A 21784-nucleotide genomic window follows, 5' to 3' on the forward strand; every position below is an offset into this window, starting at 1 on the left:
ACCCTCATCCACTAGGGGCTGGCACTAGAAATGTGCTAATCCTCAGCTCTGAGGGGGGTGATCTTTTTTGTAACTCTTCTGTTTCAGTGTTATATGATTAAAATTCTGAATAATTTATGAGCATCAGAGCTAGAGCTAGCAGTGGGAGCTAGTTCCAGGGAAGGGCTTTAGCCTGGGCCTCACATTAATGGATGTTCGGCCATTTCGACTCTCTGAGCTTTAGTTGTGTCCTGTGTGTTTGTGTCCTCTGTGTGTTCATGTTTGGATGTTTTTTTGGATGATTTTTGTACTTTATTTCGCTGGTTGAATGGGAGGGGGGGATGCTGTGTCATTTAACTGGTTGGTCAAACATGTTAATGGGGCTGCATAAGAAGCTTGAGTGGGTGCCCGGCTTCTCCAGTCTCCTGCTCCGGACCAGCAGGCGGCTGGCTGTTCCCGTGTCCCAGGGCAGCAGGGACTTGTGGACCAGCTGCGAAGTAAGGCTGTAGTCATGATAGTCACTTGTGGATCCCTGAGGAAGACCACAGAAACACCACAGCTCTTTTTGTTGATGCTGCTTCACTTTTGAGTCGCTCAACCGCATTTTTCTCACTAATGGTTTGCTGGTTGATTGAGGGGAAATTCTATGCGTTTACCATAACACTTGGACTCTGGGAGCTGAGACGACACTCACAGAGCCACGACCGACAACAACGGCGAACTCACGGATCTTTGACCGGGTTGAACCAGCAAATCCTGATATCCTCGGTCAGCTTACCTAGTTATGATTTTGTTATGAACCAGGCCGGAGGTGCATTCACTTTGGAGTTGCTCCACCGTGTTTTTCTTGCTAAAAACACCTGGGAAAAGTCCATAAGTTTTGGGTTAGCGTGTAGCTATTGTCCCGCTGATCTCTGACTGTGGAGCATGAGCTGATGTAAAAGACTACAGCGCCCGGCTACGATCACAGCAGTCTAAGGCTCTTGTAATTTAACAATCCCGGTCCATATTAGATCTCCACAGGTGACCAGCATGACTACAACCTCGCACAAAAGCCAGTCAGCCGTGCGGGTAGGTTACCCTTGTCCCTTCTTGGGTTAGCTATGTTAGCAGATAGCAATATTGGTTCATTTGTTCCAACCGTAACAGCCCCACTCTCAGCTCGGCCTCTGTTCTCGTTTTTGGATTGTCTGGGCCTGACAAGATGTTTACGGTCAAAATGACAGTGGTAGAAACCTCCCATTTGGAATCAAAAACTTATAATTAGAGCCTTTGGACATTATTTGTCCAGTAAAAATGTTGAAGCGTAGAACACGCATCTTGTTTATGGAATCTCCAAATACCTTCATATTAATTCCTAACATCCTTTTAAGGGATGATTCCATCACACTGTTGTCATGAATAGCTCAGGTACCCTGCAGACCCTTTATAGAACCAGGAGAACTTATTTGTGTGTTATTTGCTTTATTATATTTTCACCTTACCCACTTGGATAATGCTGAGAGGCCTGGTAGTCTAAACCATTCCTAGACAAAAGCCTCAAACTGCTCCCACCTTCATACATCCTGGAAAAACTCACAACACTCCAATCTGTGACCCAAAACATCTGCTGCTAATATGGGTGAGTTTCATCTCCATGTCTCAGGGAAAAAAAGTGCTTCACACGACGACCAAATAAAAAACACAAAGGGCATGAATCAGTCAGGCTGCATGTTCTCTCCCAGCACTTGTGACAACAACCTAAAACACCCACCGAGCTGTGAAACATCTAAACTAGGACACCCGTTGGTTCCCCTCAGCCTCAGAGCTGGCTCTGAGTGGGCTTGGGTCAATCGGGTAGAGGGTTAGATGTCCACAGGATGTTTACAGTCTAAACAACGGTCCAGTTGAGTCTGGGAAGTTAGCGTAGACCAGTGTTTCCCAACCCTGGTCCTCGGGGCACACTGACCTGAATGTTTTCCATGTCTCTGCTTCAGCTTACCTGATTTACATTGCCTCATCAGGACATCTAGTTCTGCAGATACCTGTTCATCACTCATTCATTTAAGTCAGGTGTGGCAGCAGGGAAACACTGGTGTTTGAAAGGGCAACATGGAAAACATGCAGAACAGTGTGCCCTGAGGACCAGGGTTGGGAAACACTGGTGTAGACAACTTGGTGTTTCACAGAGGTAAGAAGAATACAAGTGTAGGTAAAAGGAACAAATTTCAGCACCATTATATATATGATAAATGATAAATGACCCGCACTTGTATAGCGCCTCTCAGAGTCAGGACTCCAAAGCGCTTTGCACTACAGTGTATCATTCATCCATTCACTCACGCATTCACACACTGATGGTGATGAGCTACGATGTAGCCACAGCTGCCCTGGGGCGCAATGACAGAGGCGAGGCATATTTATGTGTGTGTATAGATAGATAGATAGGTAGGTAGGTAGGTAGGTAGAGTTGTGTTGCTGTTAGCCAATCAGAGGTGTTCTGGAAATAAGGCCCCCTGCCGTCTGAAGCTACCTTCTCCTCCAGCTGACTTCTGCTTTCTGAAACAGGTGCAAAAGAGATGTTTTACCCCAGAGAACAACTTACAAGACATTCATTCCCAGAGACAATGGCAAATGTATTAAGAATATGAGTAAAGTTGACCTTTAAGCTACAGCTTGTTTTGCAGATTTGCAACTGTATCTTCAAATTCAAACTTTAGTGGCAGTTGATGATTTTCCAATATGTGATTAAAAAAATTCTGACTTCTAAATACAAGTGGAGAGCCCAATAGAGGGGAGTAGCCAGAGCAGCTGATACATAAGATAAAAAAAAGAGTATTTTGGTGTTGTTTACAAAGATGCTAACAGTTATTGTTAGCTGTAACAATGTCAAACACCAGGTAAAACAAAACACTCACAAACGGAAGCATCAAGGGCCTCTTTCTGCTGCAGCTCCAGACTCACTCAAGTGTTTTATTCATCCTCAGTGATGCATGAAGGCCTTTGTCGTTCTGTTTTACCATTCATTTTCTGTTCATTTTGTGGCAGGAAGTAGCTTTTCCTCTCTGAATGGACTTGTTGTTACAAATTGCCCCTCCTTCTTGCAAGATTTGTGTCTACAGACCTCAAGAAAAGGAAGTTTTATGCGTCTGACCTTTTCACCTTCACGTCTGTGTATTTATGTCTGAGAAAATAGTGAAATTATGACACTTAACGCTGTCGCCTGCATGTGTCTGGGACAGCTTTGTGAAGACTCTTAGGGCCATTGAGACCACAGGTCAGTCCGTGGCACCCGTCTCTCCCTGGTTTAATAGCTCAATAACTGAGACACATTCATGTTGACATGCCATGAAAACCTCAGAAATTCAATATTCAGATGGATTATAGAGCTTGTCTGTTTTAAGATTTATTTCTTTGATTGTAATGAGCAATAAAACTTCCATGTCCAAATTACAAGTTTCACGAGCTTTTCTTCTGAACATCAGTTTGCCGATGGAATGCGTGAATTGCAGAAGCATTGAGGATGAGCTCATCCATACAGATGTGGACATTTCTATGAACATTAATGTGTGCAATAAATCGCAAACGGCTCCGAAACATCAAGTCTTTAATGTTTTTAATGCCACAGCTGCTGGCGCTAAAACTTCAGTTTGGATATCTTTGAGTTTGCAAACATTTTTTGTATTTTATTGCTCGTGAAGTTATAAAAATATTCTTTTGGCAATTATCAAAATGCCGTCCAGATGTTTCACTATAAAAACAGATGAACAATCAGTCAATTTAGGAACGAAAAAAATGTAAGCTTGTCAAAAAAAACACAAATTGACACTTTGCGGGAGCATCAAGTGAGCAAATAACCTATACCGAGAAGTTTGGTCTCTTACGTTAATATTGCTGTGAGTAAAAACAACATGTGCTTAAGTTCAGTCTTCTTCATGAGGAGCCAGAAGCCAGCAGTAGCCTCTTTGATCATCTTCATCATGTGTGGTCACAGTGGTTTCCCTTTGTTCTTCTAAGGTTTCATTAAGAGCTTCTGAGCTCCATGAGGTCCAACCCCAGAGAATGAGTCTGCCCTCCTGCAGAGGCAACACTGAGAATCGGTCAATGAGCAATCAGATACCCCTCTTATCTGTTTGGCCTGGATTGATGTGGATGTTAATCAGTTCCATATCTCAGTTACAGTGTTCCCGTTAATTGCCTCCTCCATATTGTGGTTGTATTCACTTTCACTTATGATCCCTATCTGCAAATGAGGTCAGAAAGGCGCATGGATCTGGTTTCCAGGCTGGCGTTACAGAGTCGTAGAGAGAGAGAGAGAGAGAGAGAGAGAGAGAGAGAGAGAGAGAGAGAGAGAGAGAGAGAGAGAGAGAGAGAGAGAGAGAGAGAGAGAGAGAGAGAGAGAGAGAGAGAGAGAGAGAGAGAGAGAGAGAGAGAGAGAGAGAGAGAGAGAGAGAGAGAGAGAGGAGAGAGAGAGAGAGAGAGAGAGAGAGAGAGAGAGAGAGAGAGAGAGAGAGAGAGAGAGAGAGAGAGAGAGAGAGAGGTGTGGCCTGATGTTAGAAGAACAAAGAACTCATCGCTCTCGTGTTGATGTAAGTGCTCTGCCCTGGTTTGATCTTGTTCAGTCAGAGCTTTATTTAAACAGGTACATTTGAAGTAGAGCTGTATGTTCTTCCTCTCAGTAGCTGGATTATGACTCAGCTTCCCACGAGAATACCTTGATTTGCATATTTATTGTGCCTTTGCATCTTATGCTCATCTCCTTAGACGTGGTCTTAATGGTGGGGAGGTATCTGAATGGCTCCAGGGCAGGTCGGCCTCTCGTCTGAGCTGGATGCAAATCCAGAATTAGCCCAGACCCAGATTTGGTTAATCACGTTCCACACCATGGATGAAGACCACTGGTTCTGATTCAGCTGATACTCTACCCTGCTGCTGACACAGCATGACAAAAACGGACAAATTTTTCTGACAAATGAACTATAATGCAAATATGAGTCTTTGGATATGGAGATCCACATAGATCAAAGTTCAGCTATGGCAAACTGGGTCGTCTTTTGTTGGCTTCTACTCCCACCTCCAGCCCTTGAAGACCACACAGGGGTCAACTGTCACTTCTCTGGAGCACCTCGTGCACACACACCCTCGCCTTCCTACTGTCATGAGCCAGGGTGAGTACTCCTCTCAACTTTCCACCTTTGAGTTGTGTTTTGCAGGAGAGGGGGTTTCCCAGTTGCACCTGGTCAGCAATTAGTGGGTCCTTCTACATAAGGTGGATGGAGAACACACTACGACGCCAGATGATTGCTACAGCTTGGTAGTTTCCAGCCCTCATCGTGTTACTTGGTTTTGAGATTCTAGTGTTTTGTGAACTCTTGTGATTTTTGTGATTACCTGCCTTCAGGTTTTTTTCGACGCCTCAGGATACTTCTCTCGTGCTCCATAGGATTCCCGGACTCCTCTCAGACACATTCTCCATTCACCCTGACCGACCCGCTCTCCGGCTCACCTCACGCTCCCTCTCCTGGACACCCCCATATCCACTGGACACCCCCATATCCACCCCCCCACCACCACCCTCACTCCAGTGCTTCCCCTCAATTCCCAACGCTGCACTCCCGTTCCCAATCCCACTGGACTATCCAGTGTGCCTTCAGTTCCCCCTTTTCAACAAATATATATATAATTTTTTCCATCATTCTGTGTTCTGGTTGTGATTCTGCATGTCTTGGGTTAGACGCATTCCCCAAACCATGACACCTACCCTCCTAACCTTTACCTCGAGTGAGCAGAAGGTCTGAGCATTCCTCCGTGAAGACTTTCTCCTTTCAAACTTTGCCTTGATTTTACGCTCTTTATCCCAGCTGTGCCGATCCCATGGGGGGGGGGGGGGGGGGGGTGTATGCTGCCGGTTTACTGAGCATTGGGGTGGGGGGTGCAGAGGGGGCCTGTATTGCCTTCTTACTTCACAGAATAAAACTGAATCACCATTCTCCTCAGTTTTCTGCAGACGAAATCGAATTAGCTGCTTAAGAGAGAGGAGATTCTTCAAAGTGGAGTCTATTCTCCTGTAATGTTTATTCACAAGTGTCCCATTGTCGAAGCTGAGGTCCTTTCCTCTGATCTCTAACCTTGTCACTCTTAATGATGCCCTTAAGGCAGGGAGGCTGGAGGGCAGCTGGTCGGGTGGAAGGTCTCCAAATGGGACAAAGTCTGGCCCTTCTGAAGACTTTAGGTATTAATAGAAAGAAGAGAAATGAAAACAATGATGTTGCAAGATTTGTTTTTCCTTTATGAAGACTTTTAAAGAAAACACAGTTGAGTGATTGTTGAAAATTGGAAAACTGAGAATCACAGTGCAAAATGTAACTTTTTTTCATGAAGATGCTATTTTTTATTGACTTGTTTTTGGCAATTAGATCATCAGACAAGTTAAACTCAGAAATAGAAAAAGACTACATTTCTAAGAAGTTTTCTCCCCTGATCAGATGATACAACACTGACACCTAGTGTAAATACATAGAAAATACTCCTTTTTTAAGGGTCCCTGATGAGTGAAATTATCTAAAACAGACTTTAGTGAAGTGAGAGTTTATCTACTGATGCCGATTCGACGCTCCTCTCAAAAGTATCTTAAAACTTTTTGGACAGTTTCTGTCCATAGCTGTGTGTGTGTGTGTGTGTGTGTGTGTGTGTGTGTGTGTGTGTGTGTGTGTGTGTGTGTGTGTGTGTGTGTGTGTGTGTGTGTGTGTGTGTGTGTGTGTGTGTGTGTAATGTTCAAAGCCTGATCAAATTCACTTAGTTGAGATGGTTCCAAGAAGAGGCAGAAGATTTTTTTTCCAGACTCACTACGAGGCCTTGTACATTCAGAAGGAGCTGCGAACGCAAGCAGCTGTCTACTGTAGGATTTTACCATATCATGTGTTTAGAAAGCACATTTTTAACAATAGCATGAGAGCTAACCACAGTGCTGTACATAAAAAAGCAAACTGCTCAAAAATAACACCCGGTTGTATCATAACACCGAACAACAGAAATACAAAAGATGGATAAAAGAAGCTATCGAGATAAGGAGACGTGGATATGAGACCATGAATAGGGACGATGGGGTTTACTCGTTGGATCGCACATGGGACTGCATCATCGGAGAGGGGAGAGCAAGCAGCAGGGGCGACAATGTCCTCTGCTGCCCTTAAGTGACGCCACCATCGGCGTCAGCCTGATGATGTTTGCAGCCGCAAACGAAACATTGCAGGTTAATAAACCTTTTCTGTGTTTTAAAAAGAACTGAACGATGATTTTCAGAAAGCTGGAAAAACAGACATGAGCATCTTATTTCCATCATCATTAATGGGTCCTTATAGAAGAGTTTCTCTGTGGCTGCTCCCACCTTATGGAACTCTCTCCCACCATGGACGTAATTTTCACTTTAGAAGTGGGGGGGACACAGGGGTGGGAGGGTGTATCTTTATAGTATGTTCTAATGAGAAACAGGCTTCAACACAAACAGTTGTTTTCTGCTTGGTCCTAGAGCTCAACCAGTGTCAATTTAATATAGCGTAATATTGTTTTTGGATGGTGAAAAGTGCAGGGGTCAAAGCTTGACTTTGGAAAAAGTGGGGGGGACATGTCCCCCCCCCCCCCCCCCCCCCCCCCCCCCCCAAAATTACGTCCATGTCTCCCACAACATATTCGTACTGCTGATTCAATTCATGAATTCCAAAAACTCCTGAAAACGTACCTGGTTAATCAAATATTTAAAGCCTGTTAATTTATTTTACTGTCTCCTTCTCTCTGGTTGTAAAGTGTCTTTGAGTAATGGTAAAAGTGCTATATAAAACCTATACATTATTATTATTATTACATTTAATATTGCAGAGTGGGGAAAACAGGATGGAACCTAGTTCAGATGTAGATGTTGAATCTTTAACGAATACTATGGCGGCACGAAATATAAACGTTCGAATCAAAAAGGTTCAATCAAGAACGAAAAGCGTGCGCCGCCCGGGAATCGAACCCGGGTCGCAAGAATGGGAATCTTGCATGATACCACTACACCAGCGGCGCTGACGTATCATGACGCAATAAATTCTTTATAATGATATGAATTAAACGGGAAGTTTATTAATTTATTTGTATTGTGTTTGAGAGCTTAGATGTTATACATAAAACCTATTTGTCGGAGGCAAACATTTACTGATACAGTAACCGAAAATCAATTAAATGCGCAATCTCAGTGTTACCACTTTTATTTTGAAATAAACAGCTTCATCCCGGAAAAGCTCTGCATTTACTTCCGGGTTAGAAACTTCAAGATGTACCCTTACTTATGCTAACGACTGAAAACATTTTTAAAGAACTGCATAAGGAAAGTCTAAAGGAAAGTTACACATAAATATATAAAGGTTTGTCAATATTTCATGCAGGCTTTTGACTAGAGACAAAGTCCTTGTTTTTCCATAAGACGCTATCTTCTTGAAAAATGAAGCTAGCTACTATGTTCCTGGATGACTACACGTCTGGTCTAACCATATGTTAATATTTTTTTCTTTGAGATAGCTCATAGATGGTTTCATTCGTGAGACATAATGTTGTAAAATCGTTAAATGTAGACGCTGCTTTAGACGTTGTTTCCCTCCGAATCCCTCAGAGGCTCGACTCATGTCGGACAGGGACATCACCGTGGTTGTGATTGAGGAGCCCGTTCTCCCAGCAGGTAGGATAACCTGGACTAGCCAGACAAATCAAATAATCTGCAGCCTTTAAAGGTGTGTGTTCTGTTGTAGGTGTGATGGTTCCTGACTTGGAGCCAGCTGAAACATCCATCCAGAGGCTGCTGAACACTGTGGGCCAGGATGAAACCTCAGCAGGTCATAATGGTTTCGGTAAGTAAAATCACAAAGAGCTCTTCCACAACTTACTCCATATTATGGAGTAAGTTGTGGAAGAATGGAGTCCATGTCAAGATTATTCTTAATTAAACAACCTTTCTAAAGCTTCTATGGTTGTGCAACAACATTTGATTCCCCTAATTTTTTCACAGACTTTAGGTTTTGCACACTTCAGTTACATTTTTCATATGCTTCACTCATGCTACTGCATTTGCACAATGGGTCTTAAAATCATCGGTCTTAAGATGATTTCTAGAAATAAAACAAGAGAAAAATCCTTCAATTGATTAAAACCGTTCTTTCTCTACGGGATAAGCCGTGTTGAGAGTAAAATGTTACTTTTCAAGACTATCTCGGCAAAGACAAGCAGCAAAACAAGAAGTTTCCAGGTACGTTCTACAGACACACATGCAATGAGATAAAATAAATACAGCAATATAAGTAAGGAGACTAAATTTTTAAATCAATCAAATAAACAAAAGGCGATCACAAATTGTTTAACATCCCACCTCGAATCACAAAAAAATAAGTTTTAATTGCCTTTTATAAAATGTCGTCTACAAAAACATCAACTGTTTAGAAAACTACGTCCAACATTCTCTTGTCATAGTGACCAGTGAGCCCGTCTTTAGCTATATGAGCAGCAATCCCTAATTCGGTTCTTCTTTTTGGATCAGTGAGTAAATGAAGATGATGTAATGAGAGAGATTATAATTTCCAAAACGCTAATGCTTACTGTAGATCTGGAGAAATGAAGAGAGGAGTGATCTTGTCTATAAAGATCTGTGTTTCAGTCTTTGCAGAGACAAGGAACACCAGCCAACTTGCTCCTACCACACGGTGTTGCATGAGAGCTTTTGTATTTTTTTTAAATCTCAAAGCCTCACGGTGGTTCTCAATTGAACATTTTAACTACAGTTTAGGTAAAACTGTAGCCAAAAAATGGTTTCAAGGAGTATAATACCATTTGCAGCTGTTTGAGTGTTAATTATACACTATTTAATTTTCTATAGTTCAACATGTAATATTTTGTAATTTTATGAGTCGGCAGCCAGAATGTTCAGTGTAAAGTTTATACATAATAATATTTTGATGTCGTTGCCACTTCCCAAATCACGATAGTTTTGGATTTTTCACGATAAAACCATCAAGCAAATTATCTTTGTTTAATTTAGGTCCCCTATTTTTCTTACTTTTACTTTTTTGATGCCTCTGAACGGTGCAGAACAGCTCAGCATTTTGTCCAGTCATTTATGACAATATCTGATGTTTTCTTTCCTTTTTACATTTCCAGGTTGTGAGGAGTGTCTGATGCTCTTTCAGGACCAAAGCCATCCCGATGACGTCAACTGTCCATCTTTTGTCCTTGATTTTCAAACAAGCTTGGGTGTCCCTCAGCGAGCTCTCCTCACGTTACCCTTTGGTCTGATGATCGGCAGGTCTAGCATTCCTGGTGCAGGAGTTGGAGTCATAAACCAAGGACAAACAGTGTCTCCGGGAATGCACTTTGGCCCCTATGAGGGGGAAATAACGACAAGGGAAAATGCCATGACTAGTGACTTTTCCTGGGAGGTGAGAAAAGATATATGAACCGTAAATCATCAGACGTCTCTACAGGAAGTTTGACGTCCGTGTGCTTTTATATTTGTGTCTTTCTACAGATTCATAAAGGAGAAGACCAGTATGAGTATATTGATGCAGCCAAGGACTCATTCTCCAACTGGATGAGGTATTGAGACGGAAGCAACCACTTGTGTTTGTTTAGTGGTTCGTGTTGAAAAATAAGACAGTTAGTCAAAACCAAACAAGTCACACACTAAAAGGAGCAGTCTCATGTTTGTTCTGTAGAAATGTTTTCTCTTGTATGCAGCTTTTAGATCCCTAGATTGATGAATTTTAATCTACATTTTACATTTAATATTATAAGTAAAGTAAAGTAAAAGTTTATTTATATAGCGCCTTTCACAGATATAAATCACAAAGCGCTGTACAACATGATAATGATCAGGGCAAATACCTCTAACCAATAAAAACATCAGAAAAACAATAGCAGTGATAAAATAGTAAATAAAATCATGAGTATAAACAAAGTGAAGGTGTGAACCCGAACAAAGCCATCTTTTTGAACATTTAGGGAGGGAATGCCTGGAGGAAAAGGTGAGTTTTTAGATGATTTTTAAAGACCTCTACAGTGTTAGAGAGACAGAGATTAGAAGGTAGACTGTTCCAAAGTCTGGGTGCAATAGTCTAAAAGGCCCTGTCCCCTTTGATTTTCAGTCTGGTTCGAGGAACAGCCAGGAGGTTTTCAGATGTGGATCTAAGGTTCTGAGAGGTGGTGTGTGGGGATAAAAGCTCAGATAGGTAGCTTGGAGCCTGGTTGTTAAGAGCTCTATAGGTCAGGACTAAAACTTTAAACTGAATTCTATATTCTACCGGGAGTCAGTGGAGGGACTGTAAAACTGGAGTGATGTGAGCTCGTCTGCTGGATTTGGTTAGGAGTCTGGCTGCTGCATTTTGGGTGGCTTGAAGGCGTGAGAGGGAGGTTTTGCTGAGACCAGTAAAAACAGCGTTACAGTAGTCTAAGCGTGATGAGACAAAGGCATGGATGATTTTTCCAGATCAGCAGTAGAAACCAGTTTACGGACTTCTGAAATGTTTGTCAGTTGAAAGAAACAAGAGCGGGAGATGGTTTTGACGTGTGAGTCTAAACTTAAAACCGGATCAAAAATAACTCCTAGGTTTCTAATGTTGGCCTTGGCTGATGGGCAAAAAGAGGCAATTTCCTGCTTGATTTTTTTTAGAAGTATTAGACAGAATCATTTTGAAACAAATGTAAAAGTTATACATTACAAAACTAAAGTGCTGATCTCTCAACCGTTCAGTTTTACTCTAGGTGTAGCCAATCACGTTTCAATGAAATAAACCTCTACCTCATCGTCGAGGCATGAACTGACTAGCATAGTGTTGACGTTTAAATGGGAGGGATTAGGCAAAACTCACTTTTTGCATCCTTCTGTGCTGCAGTGTGGGTCACTACTACTTCTACAAACTCTCCAAATGTGTAAAAAACAACATCCGTCTGTTTTCCGTCAGTGTTTGTTTTTAGGCTTGACACGCCTAAAATGAGCTGTTTCAAAAAGTTAGCGAGTTATTTGTGGAGATAAAACATTAAACATTGCAGAGCAGAGTCAGCAGTAGAGTCACGCTGCTCTTATCCAATGTATCAGGAAATAAGACTCCAGCTCCTGCCATCTGCTGCCACTTTCTCCTCCAGCGGATTTCTACGTCCTCAAACAAGCGCAGCAGTTTTTTTTCCCAGAGAACGACTCACAAGCCATTCATTCCTACTACGATAATTTATTCATCAGCGTCGATAATATTTCATCATTTTGATTTGAAATATATTCTCCCTAAATTAATTCACCATACCAATTTATTTGAAAAGCACAGTTTAAAACTAGCATGGCAGCTTGCCAAAGACTCAGAAGTTATTTTGAACGTTCTTTTTACTTGTTCTTTACTCTGGGTTTGCTCAGATATGTCAACTTTGCTCGAAGCAAAGACGAGGCCAACCTGTTGGCCGTCCAGTACAAAGGCAGCATCCTCTTCCACTGCTGTCGCTCCGTACAGACGGGAGATGAGCTCACCGTGTGGCCGAGCAGCAAAATGCACGCCCATCTCAGCAAAGCCTGGACTCAGATGTTGTTTCTGAAGCTGAATAGAACAGGTGCTGTTCGATTTCCAAATCTCAAGCAAATGTGTTATCAATAAGTGAATTAATCAGTTGAGTTTGCTTTTAATTTTCTTTGTTTCTTTTATCGCGTAGAGAGTGGTCCGTCTGCGTCCAACCCAATATTCCTGTGCACCAACTGCCTGCTTTCATTCACCACAGAAGCTTTCCTCGTCCGACATTTACAAGACTTTCACACGCACTCCGCAGCCGTCGAAGAGGTCGATAAAAATCCTCCTGGTGCGGAGTCGGATCACTCTCCAACATCTGTGGCGTTATTACCTGTTGATTCTGTTCAGTCCAAAACGTGTGACGACTGCGGGAAGGTTTTCAAGCAAATCCCTCATCTGAGGCGGCACAAGCTGTGTGTCCACTCAAACAAACGTCCTTACTGCTGCCCGCACTGCAGGCGCAGCTTCAGCCAGGCTTCTGGCTTAATCAGACACCAGCATGTTCACAGAAAGCCGACTGTCACAGAAGCCTCAAATCAGAGCCAAATCCTCTCTGAGACCGAGAGCTTAACATCAAGAGCAGAACTTCTTAATGCTGGTGAAGCGGCAGAGTCCGAGGACGGAAAAGAGATGAATGGGAGCCAGAATCCCCTTGAAGCGGAGGACGTTACTGATGCTGCAAATACTTCTGCTGATGAGGCAGGCGCACGTCATTTGGATTGTTCGTTTTGTGAGAAGAGCTTCACAAATGAAGCATCTTTCAAAAAGCACAAGGCTTCAGTTCACGAGAATCTACGTCCGTATGTTTGTTCTGTGTGCCGGAAACGTTTTGGACAGTACCACAGCCTGAGCAGGCACCTGCAAAGCCACCACAAAAGAGATGAGAGTAGAGAGACAGTAAGTGAGGATTTGGAGGGTGTGGCCGTGTTGCCTTTTAGCTGCGCGGAGTGTTCGACGTCTTTCTCTTCGGTGGACGCTCTGCAGCAGCACATAAGCCAGCTGCACTCAGTGGATGTCTCCGCAGAAACCCGCGAAGAAAGTTCAGTTCCTGCCATAAAAACCACCAACTCCATCCAAAACCTTCCGTCTCGCAGGCCACAGCGTCCCAGAGCTAGCTCCAAGGTTTCTGCCATCACCAAGCTTGTAGCACCAAAACGCAAAGCAGGCAGGCCCGCGTGGACCAACCGGAGCTCCACTGAGCCGGAGGCTCCCGCTGGCAGAAGTACGATGTTAGTGAAATTCAACTGGTTCAGCTGCAACCTTTGTAAACAAACGTATGGAAACCCAGAGGATCTAAAGTCACACAAGTGCACTTTGATGCCGTTTAAGTGCAGAGAGTGTGGAGCAGCTTTTAAAAAGTCGGCAGTGCTCAAAAGGCACAAGCAGACGGAGCACGGAAAGTCAAAGTCCAACATTTGTGACCGCTGTGGTAAAAGCTTCTCCATGGCTGCTAAGCTCAAACAGCATCAGAAGAGCAGCTCTTGTCTGAAGTATCACCACACGTCTGAGCTTTTCCTGTGCTCCTTCTGCCAGTTCTCCTTCACTGTGAAGAGTTATCTTCACAAACACATCAAGAGGCACCACCCGGATGAGTTTTTGTCACTTGGCGATTCAGACGTTCCGATGAACCAGCTGGAGGAGGAGGGGAAATGCACATGTCCACACTGTGGGACTGACTGCGCAAGCTCCAAAGAGTTCAAGTCTCACCCATGCACGAGGGAGCTGAATGTTCTGTATTTATGCACTGACTGTGGGAAGGACTTCTCTAACCAGTACAGTCTGAAGCAGCATGAGCGCATTCACACGGGGCAGAAACCGTACACCTGCACCCACTGCGGGAAAAGCTTCTCATATGGCGGCCAGCTCACTGTGCACCTCAGAACACACACCGGGGAGAAGCCCTACCTGTGCACCCACTGTGGCGAGAGATTCCGGCAGTCGGGAGATCTGGTGAGACACGAGAGGAAGCATACGGGCGTGAGGCCATACAGCTGCTCCGAGTGCAGCAAGAGCTTCAGCCGCCTGCAGAGCCTCAAAGCCCACAAGCTGCTCCACCAGGGACAGAGGATGTTCAAGTGCACCCAGTGTGGAAAGAGCTTTTCTAGGAACTATCATCTCAGGAGACACCACCAGAAAGTGCACATGTAGATAGATCTTTGTGAGCGTTGTTTAGCAGCTCAGGTTGACGCAAACGTAAACAAATAGATTGCGTAATAACTGCTCTTTAAGTGTTTGCAGGAATCTGCAAATTTCTTCCGTTAATTTAATTTTTGCCTTCAGGAAATAAAACTTAAATATAACCTTTAAATGGTAAATGGCCTGTATTTGATATAGCGCCTTCTAGAGTCCTGGAACCCCCCAAGGTGCTTTACAACACAATCAGTCATTCACCCATTCACACACACTGGTGGGGATGAGCTACAATGTAGCCACAGCTGCCCTGAGGTGCACTGACAGAGGCGAGGCTGCCGAGCACTGGTGCCACCGGTCCTCAGACCACCACCAGCAGGCAACGTGGGTTAAGTGTCTTGCCCAAGGACACAACGACAGCGACAGACTGAGCGGGGCTCGAACCTGCAACCTTCCGATTACGGGGCGAGCACTTAACTCCTGTGCCACCGTCGCCCCGGTGTCATAAATGTTATTTTGGTCCTTTAAAGACTTTTTTTTAAGCCACATCTGTTTGAGGTTTTTGCACCAGATCCCACATTCGGCTCATTTTCTGCCCATCTTGATGCTTTGAAATAAAAACCATGTTCACCGTCACTGTTGACCATTTATTCCACAAAAACATACAATGCAAAGCGTGTGCACTGTACAAGCCTTAATACTTATGAAAATAGTCATAACCATGCCTGTTTTTTTTTTAATTATGTACTCCTACACTCAGTTTTTCACCCAGATCTACAACGTTTATTTAAACATGACACAGCACTGTCTTCTCTATTTAATCCCCTTGTACATTGCTCTTGTCAGTAGTTTTTCCTCATTAGCTCACATTTCCACCTTGACTATATTATAAATATGTAAATTGAAAATATTTAGGTCTGACCTGAACTATACAAACATACTGGTATGACGGGTGATACAAGTAGACTCGTTTAAAAGTGTGCAGAAACTGAAACGGGTAGGAACCTGGCAGTGTTTTTCCATACGCTACACACACACAGGTGTCACGAGCAGCTGCTGGTTTGTGACTAAAACGATGCTGCTGGTAACGGCTTCTAAAAACATCACAGTCCTGTATTTGTTTCGTCGATCTGTAGTCCTAGGTATTTCCAGCTACACAAGTTCTTAACGACATCCATTTGAGAGGAAATGCAGAGATCCGTTCGCTCTTGTGGCACAGAAGTTGAGGATTGTTTCAGATCTTTATGAAAGGGTGAAACCAGAGGAATGGTCACTTGAGTTTTTAGTGTGTCAAAAAAATGCACAAACACTTCTGAAAGGTAGGCAGCAAGTGGTTCTCAAGGTTAAGTGACAAAACCCCTACAGAGGTTGGGTTAATGTTTCTACAATTCTGAAGACACGTCACACTTGCTCCCATTTTGTCCTCTGTCCACACGAACCGCCATGTTTGTCTTCTTCAGTGCAATCTACGGTCCTCTCGACACGCCCCCCGTCACATAGAATATACAACCATCAGTTTTGTTTACATTATGTTAAATGTTATACACAAAAACTTTTATACAGACCAAACTGATTGTTAAAGCACACGTTATCACATCTGTACAAAAACTAAGAATGAAATCACAAAACTGGGCAAAAGAAACAAAGGGGTTTAGTTTTTGGCAATAGAAAACAGCTCGGCCCGTCACAAAACAACAAATGAAGAGAAGAAAATATACGGAACTCTGGGTATTAAAAAGGAATAATGCATCTAGATTAGAGTCTGTCTTTGTGATGAGAAAACTCCATCCTCCACATTCCAGCTGGTGTTAACAGAAAAACGGGTAAAGGTGGCTGGAACACAAGGCCCGAGAACACGGTTGATGACCACGCTCAAAGTGGAAACGACTATCCTGCAGTTCAGTCTGAACTGATGAACACTGCTAGCCTAGTGAACTAGACCAAATTCTTGCTTTGCAAAGTTTGGTCTAGGCACGCCCCGTTGGAACCTCCGCAGCTCCTACCAGGACTCTGGCTAGCCAATCACAGCTCTCTAAAGGGGTTTCAAACACATAAAGAGCTGTGATTGGTCCATAAAGGTGGGCCAATCATAGTGCTCCATCTGCTTAGTGAACAAATCACAGAGCTTTATCCGCTTTGTGGGCCAATCAGGGCACTCTATATGCCTGGTGGGTAGGATGATGCAACAGAGTGAAACAAGAGTATGTCACATTCATTGTCCAGCGGAATGCGGAGATCATTTGAAAGACAACGGTAGAACCCGCCCCACAACCGAGAGCCGTCAATGGAGCGTGGCCAGACTAAATAATACATTTATTTAGTCTGGCTTGCCAGGCTAGAACACTGCTTCATCAGGAGAAGTTTACATGTGATGGAAAAGGCGTTTATAAAGGTTCAGATTTCAGCTCCTCCACCCTGCTCTCCAGGTTGGCCACCTGCAAGAGAGGGAGTAACGTTAAAGCAGCAATCAGTTTTACCCATCATCACAGATACACAAACAAAAACAAGATGGAAAACATCGGTTGTTAATGTCGGCCCAGTTTTACTCATCGTACCTATACCGTCATGTTAAAAAAATACCGACATCGATGCCGACATATGGTGCCTCGCTAATGTAGACAACGCATACATTTTCTTACGCCGTCCCGTAGAGCCCCGGATGCAGTAACCAATAGTGCTGAGCGTCTTTCACGCCAAATGTTGAACGGACGCGGTGAAGTTTCCGTATGGTTTCTGCATAGCTCCAATCAGAGCATTCACAGCAGCTGTGGTGCAGATCCGGATGTGGCACACCAGAAGGTTTCCGCACGGAGTCAAACTTTTTCCGGACGCTGCGTGCAGGTTGTCATAAAGTTAAAGAAATTCTGTGAGCCAGACAGGAAGTGAGACGTGTTTCACCAAGTACACGTAAACCCACGTCGCTTTACTTTTGCCGACTTTAGTTTCATTATTAATGACGGTGATATCAGTTCACAGTGTATGATGGTTCAAGTTATTTTTACAGGCATGTCTTAAAATGTTTTGTCAAATTTATAATCATTTTGTGCTCCTGTGGGAGCAGATATCCAGAGAGCAAGCATCTTTCTTTAGAAGAAAGGCTTTTGCACTTCTTCTAGTGGTTTTAAAAACATTTGGAGCCGAGGAAAGAGCCAACGCGAGCTCCGACTCAGACGGTTAGAATTCTCAGGGGGTGGGGTTATTTGAATGGGAGCGTTACCATGCCCTTTGCCCTTTCCCCATAAGGAAGCATGGGCATGGCTGGCCAGGCTAAGGGAGAGGGGCTTAAGGTGCAATACATATTTTCTGCCTCTAGATGGCGACCTCTGAGAAAAAATCCCAGATTTCTACTTTAAGACATGAAGCACGGGGTCATGCTGTGTTTTCCTAAAAATAAAGCATATGCAGGTAGCTTCATTAAAACTGAAGATGGTTTAATTCAGAACACACAATGAAATGAAATACTGGTAAAAACGTCAGATTATCGTGATCTACTTATATTTTTACATTCACAGACCCAAAAATAAAAAAATACATTTCCGAGTTTAAGATTTTTAAAGTGATCTGTAAAGTTCTAAGAATGCAAACAAAAAATACCTTTTTTTGGTCAAAATCTGACAGCATACAAAAGTTTTTATGCGTGTTATGTGACAACTTTTAAAAATGTTGAGCTACCTCCTCTACCTGCTCTTGGAGTTGACCCGACTCCTCTTTCAGAAGAGAAGCCTCAGCTCCTACTTGTGCACAACGCTGAGTCTCCTTCTTCAGGTATTCAATCTCCCTGTAACAACAAGCAGATCATCCAGAGCATCAACCACAAACATGCCAGAGTAACTGGGCCTGTGTTCACGCGGCCTTACTTCTGCTGGTACTCCTTAATGAGCCGTTTGGCTTTGCTGTATTTGCGCTCCAGGGCCTGATACTGAGCCTGAGTCTCCTTCAGGTGCTCGTCCACTGCCTGGCACAGGCTCTGAGCCTCCAGCCAGTAGCCCTCCAGCTTCTCCATTCGCTCCTTGTTCTCCTGCAGGGTTTGCTCCAGCTGGGCTTTGTCCATCCTCCAGCGCTGCTTCTCCTGCTCCGCGTGGTGCAACTGTAGAGTTTGAGACTCATAAACTGCTCTTGTTTCTTCTTATTTTGAAAAAATAAAAATAAAAAATTCTGTCTCACCTTCCTTTTCAGTTGCTGGATCTCAGCCTGGGTCACAGCATGCTTTATCTGGAGCTTTAAGGTAGAAAAGAGCCTTTTTTAAAACCTGCAGGTACGTCAGTGACAAACTGTGATTATAGACAAGGTGCTCCACTTTAAGGCCCTCGTGTCTCACCTCTTTGTATTTATGGGCAAGTTTCTCAGGGTCTGTCTCCAGAGGGGACATGTCCTCGTTCTCCGCCAAGTCAAACACCTCGATGGCACTGGGATATGGCGGACTGGCCTCCTCTTCATCTTCTTCCTCATCCGTGCCATACTCACCACCCTGGATTAGGAACAGAATCACATTAACAATTAAGGAGGCGAATGATTAGATTAAAACTGCAGACAACAGATCATCCGATGTGGGTTTTACTAGTCAGTACCAATACCGATACATAGAGGTCTTGCTTATTCGCTGCTGGTTTTCTGAACCGATTTTATCGGCTTATCTCTAGACATTTTGTTCATAAAACAAATGAACTTATCTGTTTACTGTTAGACTAAAAATCCACAGAAGAGAAAACGATGATTGTTTTTCTTCTATGCAACTACACTAAATGTCCACTAGATGGTGCAAAACTCAAACGACCACTTCTTATTTTTTCTTTGCATTCCAACAATGTACATCTTTTCAAGAACCGCCCACTCTAACAGTGCGAGAGTAGGGACGTTTTCCACTCCGGTATCAGGAGAAAACCTCAGTAGGATTTTGAGTAGAGAAAAAAACATCTGACAGAGCAAAGAAGGCGAGAGCACAAAATCTGAGTCATCCAGATCTGGCCCCATTTCTGAGCTCAGCTTACAGTCTGATGATGCAGACAGTGCATGCTGGACACTTTTATTGTCTGCTACTGTAGTGAGATAAAAGTCTTAATCCTAACAGGAAGTAGGAGACAATGAGAAAGTCAAATAAAAGCCCTATTTTCTTTTTTAAAGGTAGTATTTTGTTTTCTAAACCAGTTGTAAAGGCTAAAATTAAATTTAAAGCTACTTTTGTTTTATTTATATCTCAGTTTTGTGTAAGAATGTGTTTATGCTGCAACAACTAAATCTAAAGGATTTTATATAAATCAGGAAGTCTGACGGGTAAAAGAGGAAGGTGTGTTAACGAGCATCACACTCTCACTTTCTGCTCTTCACCTTCAGCTTTGTCACTGTTTCCAGCAGCGCAATCTCTAATTCTCAGATCAGTTTCAGAACAGGAGTGCCAGTGTTCTCATACCCATCACTGCAGCTGTCCAGTGATGTTGCACTGACTCCAGCTAAAGTGGGAGAGCGTGCATGAGATAAGGTCTATTAGTATTGTGCACCAATTTCAGAAAATGACACTAAATACTTAAATGCATGTGGGAATGGCTCAGCCTACATGAACAACATAAGATGTCTGCAAATGCAAGACTTAAAAAAGCGTTTAAAAAAACTCTTTCCAACAAATGCAGAAAGCCTGTGAATTCCTGCGGAAAGATGCTAACTGAGCTAATTTAACACACTTCTGCTGGAGTCATGGAGGTATGACATGACTGCACACAAGCTCCTGGGCCAGAAAAGCCTTGGCGGTCCAGATCTGAAATCAACATGGCAGCTACAGGTGGCGCACGGCCCCGACTGACCTCTTGTTCGTCCATGTACTGGTTGTAGCGCTGTTCCATCATCTCCCTCTGCCAGCGCTCCTGCTCCAGTGTCTGCTGGATGAGCTGAGCCACTTCGCTCTGCTCGCCTGGCTTCTCTCGGCCAATCACAAACCTGTCATTAAATGATCACCAGTCAGGGCCCTTGGTGCACAGTGTGCAGGACTTCAGTGTTCTCCATAAATGATAAGCAGCTTCTTGAGATGGTGTAGTTAAAGGTATTAATGCAAGGTAATGAGAGGAAATAGCTTCCTGTTTGCTTTTGAACTAACATCCTCTTCACTTCTTTAAAACCAAATCCTGCCTCTCTTACAGCTCATCATGGATTTGATATGCTTCCTCATCGAAGCTTAAAAATCCCTTTCAAATTAAAGCTAGCCATGTAATTTTCACTGAATCATCGCTGATCAACAGATTTTCATTAAAAAGCCGTCTCCGTCTCTCGCTTTTCCTTTTACGGGTAATTAAATGCTCACAAACACACTTCCTGTTCCAGGCTATTTGTCTTCCTGGTGTTTATGAATAGTTCTGAGCTCTGATGGCCTCCGTCGCCGCTGCAGCAGATCCATAATGTATGAGCTAAGAGGTCTCCGATCTTCATAACTCACCCAACACTAAAGAATGATCCCAATAGCTCTGGACACCAAAACTCTGAATTATGAATGAGCTCGGACAGCAAAAGGAGCTCACAGCAACTGCTGGAGCCACCAAAACTCCAGAGAGCAACATCTACAAATAGCCTGCTGGCTTTTTCGACTGATTCTTCTGTATCTGCTGCTGATAACAGGCTTTTCTGTGGCTTCTCCTCTTTGGGCCTTTTTCAGGAGCTCCTAAATGCAGAAGGTTATAATCATGACCCTGTGGGAGCTGCAGCATACGTAAATCTAAAGTCTGGTTAACTGAATGGGCAGGATGTGGTAGAAGGCAGACTGTGGGTGGATGTATATCAAAAGGAAGCCATCGTTTTAAAGAAGAATGCTAGATGTCAAACCGCGCTGAGTAATGGCGGTTGTAAGAACGTAGAACATGGCCAAATGAAAAAAACTGACTTGATGGTTGTCTTGATGTAGAACTGGGTCAAAGCAGGATGAATTTGTCTTAATCGACTCTTACTTGACAGTTCCTGAGGTGTTCCTGAGTACGGAGGCAGCGAAGCTCTGCGTGACTCCCACCAAACTCGTCCCGTCCACCTCCACAATAAGGTCGTTCACCTGGATCCTGGAGAAGAGAAGCAATCAACACAGATCATGCAGCTCAACCCACACACGCCAAAAGGCATTCGCAAGACTTTTATTTCTGCAGCAGAACCAACAG

General features: G+C 43.5%; 2 protein-coding genes, 1 long non-coding RNA gene and 1 other non-coding gene across 7 annotated transcripts in view; 2 read left to right on the top strand and 2 right to left on the bottom strand.

Annotated features, from left to right (window-relative positions):
- The first annotated feature begins 4491 nt into the window (after nucleotides 1-4491).
- Nucleotides 4492-5653, top strand: LOC139063431 (uncharacterized). The gene is made up of 2 exons (XR_011516791.1): nucleotides 4492-5272; nucleotides 5360-5653. It is a non-coding gene; the product is annotated as an uncharacterized lncRNA (long non-coding RNA).
- Nucleotides 5654-7951: 2298 nt separating this feature from the next.
- trnag-ccc (transfer RNA glycine (anticodon CCC)) lies at nucleotides 7952-8022 on the bottom strand. Its single transcript has one exon. It is a non-coding gene; the product is annotated as a tRNA-Gly (tRNA).
- A 221-nt stretch (nucleotides 8023-8243) lies between these two features.
- Nucleotides 8244-14880, top strand: prdm9 (PR domain containing 9). Of its 3 annotated transcripts, none has more exons than XM_015962797.3 (7): nucleotides 8244-8360; nucleotides 8606-8671; nucleotides 8742-8840; nucleotides 10141-10418; nucleotides 10508-10575; nucleotides 12383-12573; nucleotides 12673-14880. In XM_015962797.3, exons 2-7 carry the CDS (start codon nucleotides 8617-8619, stop codon nucleotides 14673-14675), a joined length of 2694 nt encoding a protein of 897 aa, XP_015818283.3. In that variant the 5' UTR covers nucleotides 8244-8360; nucleotides 8606-8616; the 3' UTR covers nucleotides 14676-14880. The 3 variants fall into 3 exon arrangements, with proteins under 3 accessions (XP_015818283.3, XP_015818282.3, XP_054605303.2); XM_015962796.3 differs by having other exon boundaries at nucleotides 8278-8360; nucleotides 8568-8671; XM_054749328.2 differs by lacking the exon at nucleotides 8244-8360 and having other exon boundaries at nucleotides 8409-8671.
- Nucleotides 14881-16902: 2022 nt separating this feature from the next.
- LOC107387682 (neurabin-2) overlaps nucleotides 16903-21784 on the bottom strand; it is a 30014-nt gene continuing 25132 nt past the window's right edge. The window contains exons 5-11 of one of the 2 annotated variants that reach the window (XM_015962794.3): nucleotides 21584-21688; nucleotides 20453-20585; nucleotides 18976-19125; nucleotides 18822-18875; nucleotides 18515-18744; nucleotides 18330-18435; nucleotides 16903-17092 (exon numbers count right to left, since the gene is read on the bottom strand). In XM_015962794.3, the coding sequence (XP_015818280.3) occupies nucleotides 17042-17092; nucleotides 18330-18435; nucleotides 18515-18744; nucleotides 18822-18875; nucleotides 18976-19125; nucleotides 20453-20585; nucleotides 21584-21688 (829 nt within the window). In that variant the 3' untranslated portion in view covers nucleotides 16903-17041. The remainder of the gene's footprint in view (nucleotides 17093-18329; nucleotides 18436-18514; nucleotides 18745-18821; nucleotides 18876-18975; nucleotides 19126-20452; nucleotides 20586-21583; nucleotides 21689-21784) is intronic. The other variant, XM_015962795.3, reaches the window with a different exon arrangement.

The sequence above is a fragment of the Nothobranchius furzeri genome, chromosome 16 (genome assembly GCF_043380555.1).
Source record: "Nothobranchius furzeri strain GRZ-AD chromosome 16, NfurGRZ-RIMD1, whole genome shotgun sequence".
Taxonomy (NCBI): domain Eukaryota; kingdom Metazoa; phylum Chordata; class Actinopteri; order Cyprinodontiformes; family Nothobranchiidae; genus Nothobranchius; species Nothobranchius furzeri.